The sequence below is a fragment of the Anomaloglossus baeobatrachus genome, chromosome 5, assembly GCF_048569485.1.
Source record: "Anomaloglossus baeobatrachus isolate aAnoBae1 chromosome 5, aAnoBae1.hap1, whole genome shotgun sequence".
In the NCBI taxonomy this organism is placed as follows: domain Eukaryota; kingdom Metazoa; phylum Chordata; class Amphibia; order Anura; family Aromobatidae; genus Anomaloglossus; species Anomaloglossus baeobatrachus.
In genome coordinates this window covers 298,444,084-298,456,530 of record NC_134357.1, presented here as the reverse complement: position 1 = coordinate 298,456,530, position 12,447 = coordinate 298,444,084, and the positions used below count along the sequence as shown (strand labels likewise).

Here is a 12,447-nt window from a genome sequence, read left to right as displayed (position 1 = left end):
AGGACCGATTCTTTTTAATCTCTTTATTAATGACCCTGTGGATGGGATGGATAGTAAAGTGTCAGTCTTTGGTGACGACACTAAACTATGTAGGATATTAAAAACAGACCTTGATAGAAGAATATTACAAAACGATCTAGATAAGATGTAAATGAGATTTAATGTGGATAAATGTAAAGTAATTCACCTAGGATGGAGTAATCCTATAGCTGCATAACTGTAGAACAGGAGAAGGACTTGGGTATTCTGGTTACAAATAAGCTGAGCAGCAGCACTCAATGTCAAGCAGCAGCTGCTAAAGCAAACAAGATTTTAGGGTGTATAAAAAGAGAGATTAGATCCCGTGATCCCAACGTATTGTTACCCCTCTATAAATCACTTGTAAGGCCACATCTAGAATATGGGATCCAGTTTTGGGCTCCACATTTTAAAAAGGATATTAAGAAGATAGAGTTAGTTCAAAGGCAAGTAACTAGACTACTACAAGGAATGGAAGGCCTCACATATGATCACCGGTTGAAAAAGTTGGATTTGTTTAGCTTAGAGAAAAAAGATCTCATTTATTTGTATAAATACATGTGTGGTCAATATAAAGGACTGGCACATGACTTATTTCTTCCAAAGACAATACTAAGGACCAATGAGCACTCCCTGTGAGTGAAAGAAAAGAGATTCCGGCAGCTAAATAGGAAAGGGTTCTTTACAGTTAGAGCAGTCAGACTGTGGAATGCCCTACCACAAGAGGTAGTAATGGCAAATATAACAGCTTTTTATAAATGGGCTGGGTGATTTTTTCAGTACACACAACATTGTCAGCTATTGAGTGACAAAATATATACCGTAATTTGGTGGAGGAAGGTTGAACTAGATGTACCTAAGTCTTTTTTCAACCTATGTAGCTATGAAATCCCTGTTAGTCCCAACAGTTTCTGACCTACTTGGGAAAGTAAACACGCACCTCCATTATGAATTCATTCTGTCCTACAACCTTCAGGAAAATAAAAAAACTGCTAAACATTGGCTCTTATGGGTTTCCTTCTCTTCTCTACCCCTCCAATTCATTCAAGTATAAATTATATCCCAACACTCAATAGAGGTGCACCCCTTTTCCCTCAAAAATAGCCATCAGATTTATATCTCATAATGAGCTCCTTAAATCTAAAAGACCGTTGTTACAAACTGGACACTTAAATGTTTTACTGTCCCACATCCCCTTCTTTCCCCCTCCCCTCCTCCACCCCTCTTTTATTCTCTTTTTTTCTCGTATTTTTTGGTTAGAGAATACTATTAGTACCTGTGATACTAAATGTTAATCATTTGATTGCTCTATCCTTAAGATGTTTATTTACAATCTCATACTCATGCATGCTATAAAACAAAATATTCCACATATTACAACTAATCAAAGCATAAAAAGCAATATACATACCAGCTAAAAGATATAAGAGCAGCAGCCACATTGTTCTGGTGTTCCTAGCTGTGTGCAGTTTAAGAAGGAAGGTGCATTTATATGGAGCAGTGAGAAGCTTCTGATAAGTCTGCAGCAATTTTCCATCCCTTGTGTATTGTCTACACATTCTGTGTTATTGATTTTGCTTATCATGATGATTGTAAAGTGCAAACGTTTTGTTCTGTTAAGATGTTAATACGTTTTAGAGAAATTTAAGATGTTTCAGAGTTAAAAGAAAAATGATTATTATGGATATGACGTGCCCCGGGGCTGCTCGGATCTGGCCGATCCGTAGCTCGAGAGGTACCGGATCTGGGGGCACCGTTGACCAGTTTTAAATGAAAAATAAAATAAAGTCCGACTACGCCACTCGCGGTTTGCGGTCAGGGATGATGGGGCCGCAGCTGCAGGTTCCCACTGGGGATGATGGATGGGGCAGCATGGATGTGGAACCCTCCGCAAGCAGGGATATCCCCAAGGGTAGGTAAGAGGTTAACGTGGAGGTGCGCGGCAATAAGTCAGTCCAGACAGGGAGGGCAGTTTGATGGTCATTACTCACTGGTTCGATGCCTTGTAACGTACTGGATTCCAGGTATACCCAAGTCCTTATGGCTATGCCTGCCAACCTGGTGCCACTTTCCACCTGTACACTCTGGTGTATATGGGTCCTCCCTGGCGTGGAGCACTTGGAGGTCCTCCTGGCATCTCGGTCCTACCGCAGGCAGCTTGGACTATTTAAGGGTAAGTGTCCCGGTCCTCTCTTTGCTGCTGATGTCTCGGACGTTAGTGGTGGCAGATGAGTCCTGGAAACCCACCCGCCTGGCAAAGTTAACAGAGGGCGTGAAGTACATGTCTGTTCTGGGATCTGCACCCCGTGCATGCAAAGTACTGTGAGCCCTGGATGTCCACCCCACAAGGTCCCTCTGTCCTTGGAGCTTGCTTTCTCTTTCTCTGCAGCTACTTTTCTCCTCTGAGTGGCTGTTCTTACTACTCAGGTTCTTTGCAGTCTCTTTCTCTCCTTCTATGTGTCTCAAGAGCCTCTGGTCTATCTTGACACCCTTCCTCTTTCACTGTCTACTGCAGACTGTCTCACCGTTCTCCATCTGCTCACTTCAGACTCCTTTCCCTCACTGACTCACTACTTCCTGCCCACTAACACTTCCCAGGTCACTTTCTCCTCCCCCAGGTCTGGTCTCTTATTCCTAGTTGACTGCCTGTTATCTAATGGTGCCCAGCCCTCTCATCTGGCTAAGTGAGGCTCCCAGCCGGGTACAGCGAGTGTAAATGTACTGGTGTGCTAGTGTGTGTAATGACTCGCACAGTCATGTAGGACCCGAGCTGTTACCTTATATTTGTGACACCTGGTTACCGCAGGGGCGTCACATTCCCCCTTGGTTAAATCCAGCACATCCGCGGGCTGCAAATCAAGCAGCTCATACTGCAGTTTTTACATGCATAACATTTTCAACATTTATAAATATTTCTTCACTTGTAGGAGGCACATTTCCTTAAACGTTGCAACCTGGTTTCACCTTCCTTACCACCCGCCACCCAGAGTCTCTGGCACCACTGCTTAGTGGTTTTCCACCCAAAGTCTCTGGTGTCCTTTTGTTCCTGGATAAACAAACAGATGGTAGAGTCCTGGGAGAGCATCACCAGTTCCAGTAGTGACGGGGTCCTGGCCTGCTCCGCCACGGACTCTTCCTGCTCCTGTCACCCTCCTGGGAACAGTCCTGTACAGCAGGCTGCAGGTTTAACCAGATTTCTTCAAAAGTTCAAACATTTCAAACTATATTAACCCTTTTGCCACCCTCCACCTGGAGCTTTGGGTGCCACCTACTAGTTGCGCACCACCCAAGACCCTGATGGCCTTTTTAGTTTTAACTAGGGATGATCGAATACCCTAATATTCGCTTCGCCGAATATCCGGCGAATACCTCGCCGATATTCAACTATTCTCGAATATTCGACCCCCAATGTAAGTCTATGGGAAACCAGAATAATTTTACGTTGGACCCAATCGTGACCTGTGGTGACTGAGGAAAAGGCTGAAATTGATGGGAAAAGGTTGAAACAGTATGGGCACAGCCTGTAGAAGGTGCTTGACTGCATTTCTGATGTCTTTGCATAACGTGGTCAGAGCAGCACGCGACGTTTATGTAGTTGCCAGAACAGCTCTCAAACCAAAGTAAAAGAGTGGAAATTGCTAAGAAACATTGTCTAGTGCCTAATCACTGTAATAAAATGTCAAATCAAGCCCCGACCTCCAAAAAAACCAACTATAGCATATGTTCACACGTTTCGTTTTTTTACATTTTTCCTTCTTTTTCGATTATAAAGGGCTATAACTTATACATTATATTGGTGTCTGTCTCACACCTCCTTTTTTGGGACATATTTGGCTCCAGTGGCCCTCTATTCAAATTCTATTCAAATGATTCAGTAATGTATGTTTTATGGACAAATCAACGCCACACTGGGACATCGAAGCTGATGTCGTTGATGATGATTGCATCTGACCAAAAGCAGGTTGGGAGCAGGAGGCATCATCGCCTGTTTTCTAGACCGCAGTTTGTGAAGCATGCAGCACTGTGGAAGTGGCAATTGTTTAATTCTTGAACTCAGGCTTTATTCCACTAGCTAACACCAAGGATTTAATAAAACCCAGTTTCCCCAGGGGGGAATGGTTCAAACACCATGTAGCACAGCATCAGAAGGTACTCCCAATAGCTCTTAACAGCTTTTTAAAAAAAAAATTGGTAGGATAAGCAACAGAGCATAACATGCCAAGGAGTTTAATACATTCAGTTCCCCTAGGGTGTGATGGTTCAGACACCATGTAGCAAAGCATCAGAAGGTACTCCCAACAGCTTCTATTAAAAAATTGGTAGGATTTGCAACAGAACATAACATGCCAAGGAGTTTAATACATTCAGTTCCCCTAGAGTGTGATGGTTCAGACACCATGTAGCAAAGCATCAAAAGGTACTCCCAAGAGCTTTTTTAAAAAATTGTTAGGATAAGCAACAGGGCATAACATGCCAAGGAGTTTAATACATTCAGTTCCCCTAGGGTGTGATGGTTCAGACACCATGTAGCAAAGCATCAGAAGGTACTCCTGTGGGGCCCCGAGGTGCGGTGTCGGTGCAGCTGTGCATTACCTTCAGGGACTCCACGCGGCTGGATCTTGTCACAGGTAGGAAATCCTCTATTTTGATTGTCGTGACGCCACTCTCAGAATTGCGGTCAGTGGAGACCGCCACTGCAGGTTAGGGGTGCCTGGGGCTGATAGTGGGTGCAGTCAGTTGTAATAGCCTCCTGAGAGCGAGGCATGCCCCAGGGCCCCGTGTATGTGTGTGGAACTACAAGTCGCAGAATGACTCACACGCACAAGCAGGATGTCTTTCAAGGGTTTTACTCACTGAGGGTGGCAGGGTGAGTAACCCGGGCGTAGCTGGGATGAACCAGGCTGGAACCAGGTGTCCTTCAGGCTGACTGATGAGGGTGGCTACCGACTCGCCTTCCTTAGCCCTTTGTGTTTTGGGGTAACCCCTGCTTGAAGCCCTGCTGGGGTCGCCCAGGGAAGTTGCTGGTGCCTCTCTCCCCTTCCTTTTGGCCCGTTTGCTTGTAGCCTGGACCAGGTCACTCCGGCTGCTTGCCTCCTGTGAGCTATGGGCCCTCACTTTGCTACGTGGCTGCGGACTCTGTGGTGTTGTCTTGGGGGTGTAAAGTGCCCCCTCATGCAGGTTTGGCAAAGGACAGGTGGATCTATCCCTGCACTGGGACCTGTTACCCGGTTGGGCCTGGTATCTCCCTGACAGTCTCCTTACTCTCCACTCCGTTGCTCTCTCTTTAGCCGTGGGTGGATTTCGGGCAGCACTACCAGGTGACCGTTCTCCCCCGTCGGTAGTCACTGCGCGTACGTTGTCAGAATGGTGTCGAGCTCCAGGGTCGGCTTCTGCTCTCCCTGAACTTCACTACCCCACTCCTCTCGGCTCACTACTCACTCCTCTCCTGTTCTTGCCTACGTCACCTAGCAACCAGGCTCTCTACCACACCCCTTGAGTGGAGATGGAGGCCTCGCCCCCTCCTGGGATCCCCAGGGGTCCTCCCAAAGGTACATGTGTGAGACCTGATCACTATGCGCCTGTGTAGTCACACCTCGGTCAGCCTTCTGGATTACCTGTTTTGTACTGTCCCCAGCATGGGTGCAGTACTCAGTGGTGCCTGAGCAGGTCAGGGGCGCCACATTTTCCCTTAGTTATCACCAGCACGTCCTCGGGCTGCAAGACAACATTTTAAAATGCGTAAAACAGTAAAACATTTTAAAACCACCAGGTACCATACATCACCACCCTCCACCCACAAGTCCGTTAACCCACCCAAAACCCTCTCAGGAGGCAGGTCACCGGTTTCTTTTGGTAACCAGGTCTGGACCATCCGTTTCCCCAGACCTTTCCTCCAATCTGCCTCTCCCGTTGGCCGCGCCTTCAGCCACTTCTGGCAGGATGTAGAGGCGGCTTTCATGGTCTGGTGGTTTCAGGGTATACCTGGCCTGGTGGAGCCGTGCCTTCAGCCTCTTCTGGCAGGATGTAGAGGCGGCCTCCACAGTTGGTGCCGACCAGGTACCCTCTTTGTGGTGGAGAGCCAGGCCCCACCAACAGGCGTGCTCCCTGGTAGTGGTTGTACCTCTGGGGTAACTATAAACACTGCGAGAGTTTGTGGCTATAGCCAGTTCATAGCCTTAAGGTTCATGGGTTAAAGTGCAAAAGGGTTTCTCACACAAGTTCATGTGGGCACGTGCTTAAACTTGAACGTTGAAAAACTTTTCAAACTGCTGTACTTTTCTTTACTTTTCTCTACTCCGTTCCACCAGGGCTTTTGCCTATTGGGCTTTGGCACCTGACATTTTCTGTGTTTCTGTCGTCGTCTGTTTCTTTCTCTTGTTCTGTATCTCTATCTTCATCTTCTGTTGTTGAGATAGCAGGTTTACTGTAGGGACTTCTGGGGCATGGTGTGACATCTAGTGCTTACCATCCGCGTTCTCCTTGGTGCTTTGTGAATTCTACCGAATCTCCTATCTGTAGGTTTCTTCCTGGATGTCCTCTAGGTAAATGTGCTCTTACATCCCTTCTGTTCACAAAGATGCCCTCCTTTACACCAGGTGCTACTATAAAGCCATATCCAGACCTTAGACTGAAGTCTTCTACAACTCCTCGACAAAGTGGGCCTCTGACCTGGGATTTGGCTCTTCTCAAGGACCGCTTTTCCTCTAAGTCTCTGGCCGTGACCTCGTCCTTCTCCTCGGGAGACTGCTGTGCAGGTGGATCCCTTGTCCTGCTGCGGCGCCGTGTCCTGCGGGCTGGGTCCTGCCTGACTGCCACCTCACCGCTTGCAGGCTCCCAGGTGATGTATCTGGACAGATCTTCCTCAGCGGAGGATGTCGGACCCTCTTCATCCCAGCGGGAGTACGGCAGCATCTCTGGCTCTTGGACTGGTGCTGCATCCACTGCTGATGGCTCTGGAGTCAGCTTCTCAGCTTTCTGGCCTCCCCTCCCCCTTAGTTCTTCTGAGCACTCCTCTTGTGGCAGCGCTAGGGATGGATATTCATCAGCAGGCCAGGGCGGTGGACTCTTTGGCGTGGATGTTGCAGGAGTCTTCCTGTGGGTGTGCGGGGGGAGCAGATACCGGTCCACCATCTCCTTTGGGAAGTGGGCCTCTAGATCAGCCTTCAGCTTCCAGTATTCGGGGTCCTCCCCCAGCAGGGACTTCCCAGCAGGGACTTCCTTGGGCTGAGGAGCGGTGTCTGCTCTGGCCTTGCAGGCCGGGGTAGATAATTGTACAGTCTTGTCTTGGCGGGCCGAGCCTGGCGTGGCAGCGGCCTGGTCTTGGCGGGCCGAGCCCGGCGTGGCGGCGGCCTGGACCAGCGTCGCTGTTGTGGCCGATTCTTGGCGGGCCGGGCTGCGCATCGCCGCAGCGATCTGGGCTTGGCGGGCCGCACCTGACTTGGCTGCGGCCTGGTTCAGCACCTCACTTGCGGCGCGGACGAGCGTCGCTGCTGCGGTGGGGTCTTGGCGGGCCGGGCTTAGCATGGTGGCGGCCTGGGTCAGCGCCACACCTGTGGCGTGGAGAAGGGTCGCTGTGGCAGCCGGATCTTTGCGGGCCGGGCAGGGCATCGCTGCGGCGGCCTGGGGTTGGCGGACTGCACCTGGCGTGGCTGCGGCCTGGGTTGGAGTCGCTGCAGTGACCGGATCTTGGCGGGCCGGGCCTGGCGTGGCTGCGGCCTGGGTTGGAGTCGCTGCTGCGATGGGATCGGTGCGGGCCGGGCTGGGCGCTTCTGCGGCCTGGATTGGCGTCGCAGCTGCGATGGGATCGGTGCGGGCCGGGCTGGGCGCTTCTGCGGCCTGATTCAGCGTTGCCGCGCCGGGCGCCTCCTCAGGGACCGCGGGCGTGGCAGCAGGGGTCGGGGCACTCGCGCTGGCAGGGGCAATATAGGACTCACCCATCGGTGCCACCATCGGGACCTGAGCCGTCCTGTGGGGCACTCGTCGCGCGGCTCTCTCCTCATAGGCCTCAACTGCCTCAGCGATTTCCTGCAGCTCCGCACGTCCCTCTCGGATCTGCTGCACGATCCTCGCTTCCAGTCGGTTACTGAACTGGGCAAGCTCCCAGGACCACCAGGCAGCGGAACCCGGCTCTGGGCTCCTATCTTCAGACGCCATCTTCACCACGTCGTCGCTGCTCTGCAGATCTTTTCTCAGCAGCAGGCCTCCGACTCTTCCTTGCAGCCTCAGTGCCAGTTCCTTCACTGCCTTGAACTCTTCTCCCAACAGCAGGCTTATCAGTTTCTGCTCGGCCTTTTCCAGCAGCAGGCTTCTGGCTCCCTTTCCTTCCCGACGTCCCTGAACGCCTCCGCTCTCATCACTTGCGAGACCAGGACCCTGCAGGGAATCTCTGGGTAGCCACACCTCTTCGTGGGCGGTAACTTCTCCCAGCGCGGGCTGCTGTTGTTTTTCAGCGCGCTTTTCATGGTGGCAATATGGCGGCGCTTCCAATTTTTCAAGCGGACCGCCCAGGCACATGGTCACCTGTCTGAACAGGTCTAGTCCTTATCCTGTTCGTGACGCCAGGATGTGGGGCCCCGAGGTGCGGTGTCGGTGCAGCTGTGCATTACCTTCAGGGACTCCACGCGGCTGGATCTTGTCACAGGTAGGAAATCCTCTATTTTGATTGTCGTGACGCCACTCTCAGAATTGCGGTCAGTGGAGACCGCCACTGCAGGTTAGGGGTGCCTGGGGCTGATAGTGGGTGCAGTCAGTTGTAATAGCCTCCTGAGAGCGAGGCATGCCCCAGGGCCCTGTGTAGGTGTGTGGAACTACAAGTCGCAGAATGACTCACACGCACAAGCAGGATGTCTTTCAAGGGTTTTACTCACTGAGGGTGGCAGGGTGAGTAACCCGGGCGTAGCTGGGATGAACCAGGCTGGAACCAGGTGTCCTTCAGGCTGACTGATGAGGGTGGCTACCGACTCGCCTTCCTTAGCCCTTTGTGTTTTGGGGTAACCCCTGCTTGAAGCCCTGCTGGGGTCGCCCAGGGAAGTTGCTGGTGCCTCTCTCCCCTTCCTTTTGGCCCGTTTGCTTGTAGCCTGGACCAGGTCACTCCGGCTGCTTGCCTCCTGTGAGCTATGGGCCCTCACTTTGCTACGTGGCTGCGGACTCTGTGGTGTTGTCTTGGGGGTGTAAAGTGCCCCCTCATGCAGGTTTGGCAAAGGACAGGTGGATCTATCCCTGCACTGGGACCTGTTACCCGGTTGGGCCTGGTATCTCCCTGACAGTCTCCTTACTCTCCACTCCGTTGCTCTCTCTTTAGCCGTGGGTGGATTTCGGGCAGCACTACCAGGTGACCGTTCTCCCCCGTCGGTAGTCACTGCGCGTACGTTGTCAGAATGGTGTCGAGCTCCAGGGTCGGCTTCTGCTCTCCCTGAACTTCACTACCCCACTCCTCTCGGCTCACTACTCACTCCTCTCCTGTTCTTGCCTACGTCACCTAGCAACCAGGCTCTCTACCACACCCCTTGAGTGGAGATGGAGGCCTCGCCCCCTCCTGGGATCCCCAGGGGTCCTCCCAAAGGTACATGTGTGAGACCTGATCACTATGCGCCTGTGTAGTCACACCTCGGTCAGCCTTCTGGATTACCTGTTTTGTACTGTCCCCAGCATGGGTGCAGTACTCAGTGGTGCCTGACCAGGTCAGGGGCGCCACACTCCCAACAGTTTTTTTTTTAAAAATTGGTAGGATTTGCAACAGGGCATAACATGTCAAGGAGCTTAAAAAAATTCTGATTCCGCAGGGGGCCATGTGTAACACACCGTGGAGCACAGCATCAAAAAAGAACACAAATAGAAAATGCCTGACTAAAGCCTCGACAGTGGTTGTGCCAGTGCATAAAGTACAAAGGCTTGAAAAATATTGCCCTGGGTGATTAGGCCAAACAATTACATCACAGCAGCATAATAAGTTAGATTAGTCATGCGGTCTCATTAGATGATAGAAGACAAAATAGTCTTGAATGAGAAACAATGTAACTTATTTGAACTTAAGAAATACAAATTTTGGGGCTACATTTATTATTGGGTCTTGTTAACAGGCGGCCTGAGATACTCTGGGGCAATCCATCTATGATTCATTTTGATCATCGTAAAACTGTCTGCACTTTCCGTGGATAGTCGTGTGTGAGTATCTGTTATTATTGACCCCGCTGATCTGAAAACACCCTCAGACAACATACTCGCAGCAGGGCAAGCTAGCACTTTCAAAGCGTATAAGGCGAGGTCTGGCCAAGTGTAGAGCTTGGAAACCCAATAGTTAAAGGGAACAGTATGCTCTGAAAGCACGCTGATACGGTCACCTACATAGTCCCTAACCATCTTACTTACGTGTTCCCTCCTTGTCATAGTTCCCCCAACTGGTATCTGGTTCTGAGTAAACGGTTTATGGAAAATGGACCAGTTTTGGCACATTAGTCCCCCGCCTGTGTTGCTCCTATTATGCGTAGCCCTCTCTTGTAATCGTGTTGCGTGAGATATATATATATACCTCTGATGCTACCGCTGACGTTAGCGTGATCTGAGAGTAATCGTTTCATCAACTGCTCCACTACAGCCCTCTTGAATGTTTCCGTAGTACAATCCTTATTTGCCTCGACAAGTAGCGAAGCGAATTTGTCTTTGTAGCGTGGGTCAAGGATGGTACATAACCAGTATTTGTTGTCTGCAAAAATGTGGACTAGCCGACTGTCATGAGAAAGGCAGTGTTACATGAACTGTGCCATGTGTCCCAGACTCCGAACTGGAAACCTTTCTGTGTCACTGCTAAGAATACATTCTGTCGGGGAGGCGGGTCCAGGATGCAGTGCAGGCCTTCAGCTTTATTAGTGTGACGCCCCTGGACTAGTCAGGGCGTCACAGGGTACTGCGCCCCCTTTCACTTCTGGTGCAGGACTCAACCCCCCCATGGTTTTGGGATCCTAACTATTGGTATTGCTCCATGAGCATTCAAATCCTAATCACACCTCACACCACACCCTGTCAGGCACACCAGTGGATGGTCTAGCTGGAACAGGGCCACTCACCTAGGGGTCAGGCAGACTGGTGGGAGGGAGGAAGTCAGTGAGAGGAAGTGGAGATCAGAGCAGAGATTATGGTCAGTGCAGTAGTAGCTCCCAAAGAGTGAGGAGCTGGGAGTTGGAGCTCCCTGTGGGACTTTTGGTTAGGTTGCAGACGGTGGTCTGGGACTGAAGGAGTCGGAGACCCAGTCGCAGGGTACTGGAGAAAGGTGCTAGGCTTAGTTTTGGAGGACGGCAGGCACCGGAGTACTTAATAACCGAACCAGACCAAGCACGGCAGGTAACTGGACCCTAGATCAGGGAGTAGCTTCACGCAAGCTGATAATTAACCTGTGGAGGATAGTTTCTTTATGGACTTTCCCCAAGAGCTCAGAGATCGAAGGCATCAACACAAAGAGGGGGATAGGGCTCTATAACCTTCAGGTCCCTCCAGGCATGGATTTGCGTGGGGATGAGGCACTGGGGGACTACTTCTCCGCTCTTGAGCTCCCTTCACTGCCCAGTGGAGCAATTGATGCCCTAAATGAGGCAATTTCCATAGAGGAGATGGAGTCGGTTCTACGGTCTCTGACCAATGGGAAGTCACCTGGCTTGGACGGATTCACTTACATATATTATAAACTTTTCGCCATGGAGCTCCTCCCACACCTGGCCACCTTATCTAACTCCTTCTTGCAGGGAGCCCCTATTCCTCCAACACATTCCCACTTAATTATTCTTCCTAAGTCGAGGGACCCCTTGGACTGTGCCAACTACAGGTCAATAGCCCTTCTGAACTCCGACTTGAAGATGTTCACTAAGCTTTTGGCATCTAGACTTAATTGCTGGCTGCCCCAACTTGTGCACAAAGACCAGGTGGGTTTTGTCTCTTGCCACCAGGGGGGGACAATACCAGGAAGGTAATAGACTTGGTGGACGTCGCGAATTGGAGGAATCAGCAGATGCTGGTGTTAAGTCTTGATGCGGAGAAGGCTTTTGATTGCCTTTCGTGGCCTTTCCTCTTCAGGACATTGGAAGTCTTTGGGCTCTCGGGTGGTTTCATGCACGCGCTAAAGTCCCTATATAGCTCCCCAACTGCGTCAATTAAACTTCCCCTTTATACTACCAAGCCCTTCATCATCTCTAATAGCACCAGGCAGGGGTGTCTCTTGTCCCCCCTCCTTTTCGCGCTGTGCATCAAGCCCTTGGCGGCATCGGTCCGGCATAACCCAGACATTTCGGGGGTACTTGTTGGGAGTACATCATTTAAGATCTCGCTTTTTGCAGATGATGTTCTCCTTACACTTACTAACAATCATGTATCCCTTCCAAACCTTATGCACACTCTGAGTGAATATGGGAACCTTTCGGGGTATAAAGTTAATTCTAGCAA

General features: G+C 50.6%; 1 protein-coding gene across 1 annotated transcript in view; it reads right to left on the bottom strand.

Annotated features, from left to right (window-relative positions):
• Positions 1-1,491, bottom strand: part of LOC142311321 (5-hydroxytryptamine receptor 3A-like) — a 75,056-nt gene extending 73,565 nt beyond the window's left edge. Inside the window, exon 1 of the mRNA XM_075349633.1 lies at positions 1,430-1,491. Coding sequence (XP_075205748.1) covers positions 1,430-1,460 — 31 coding nt within the window. The 5' untranslated portion in view covers positions 1,461-1,491. The remainder of the gene's footprint in view (positions 1-1,429) is intronic.
• Positions 1,492-12,447: the final 10,956 nt, after the last annotated feature.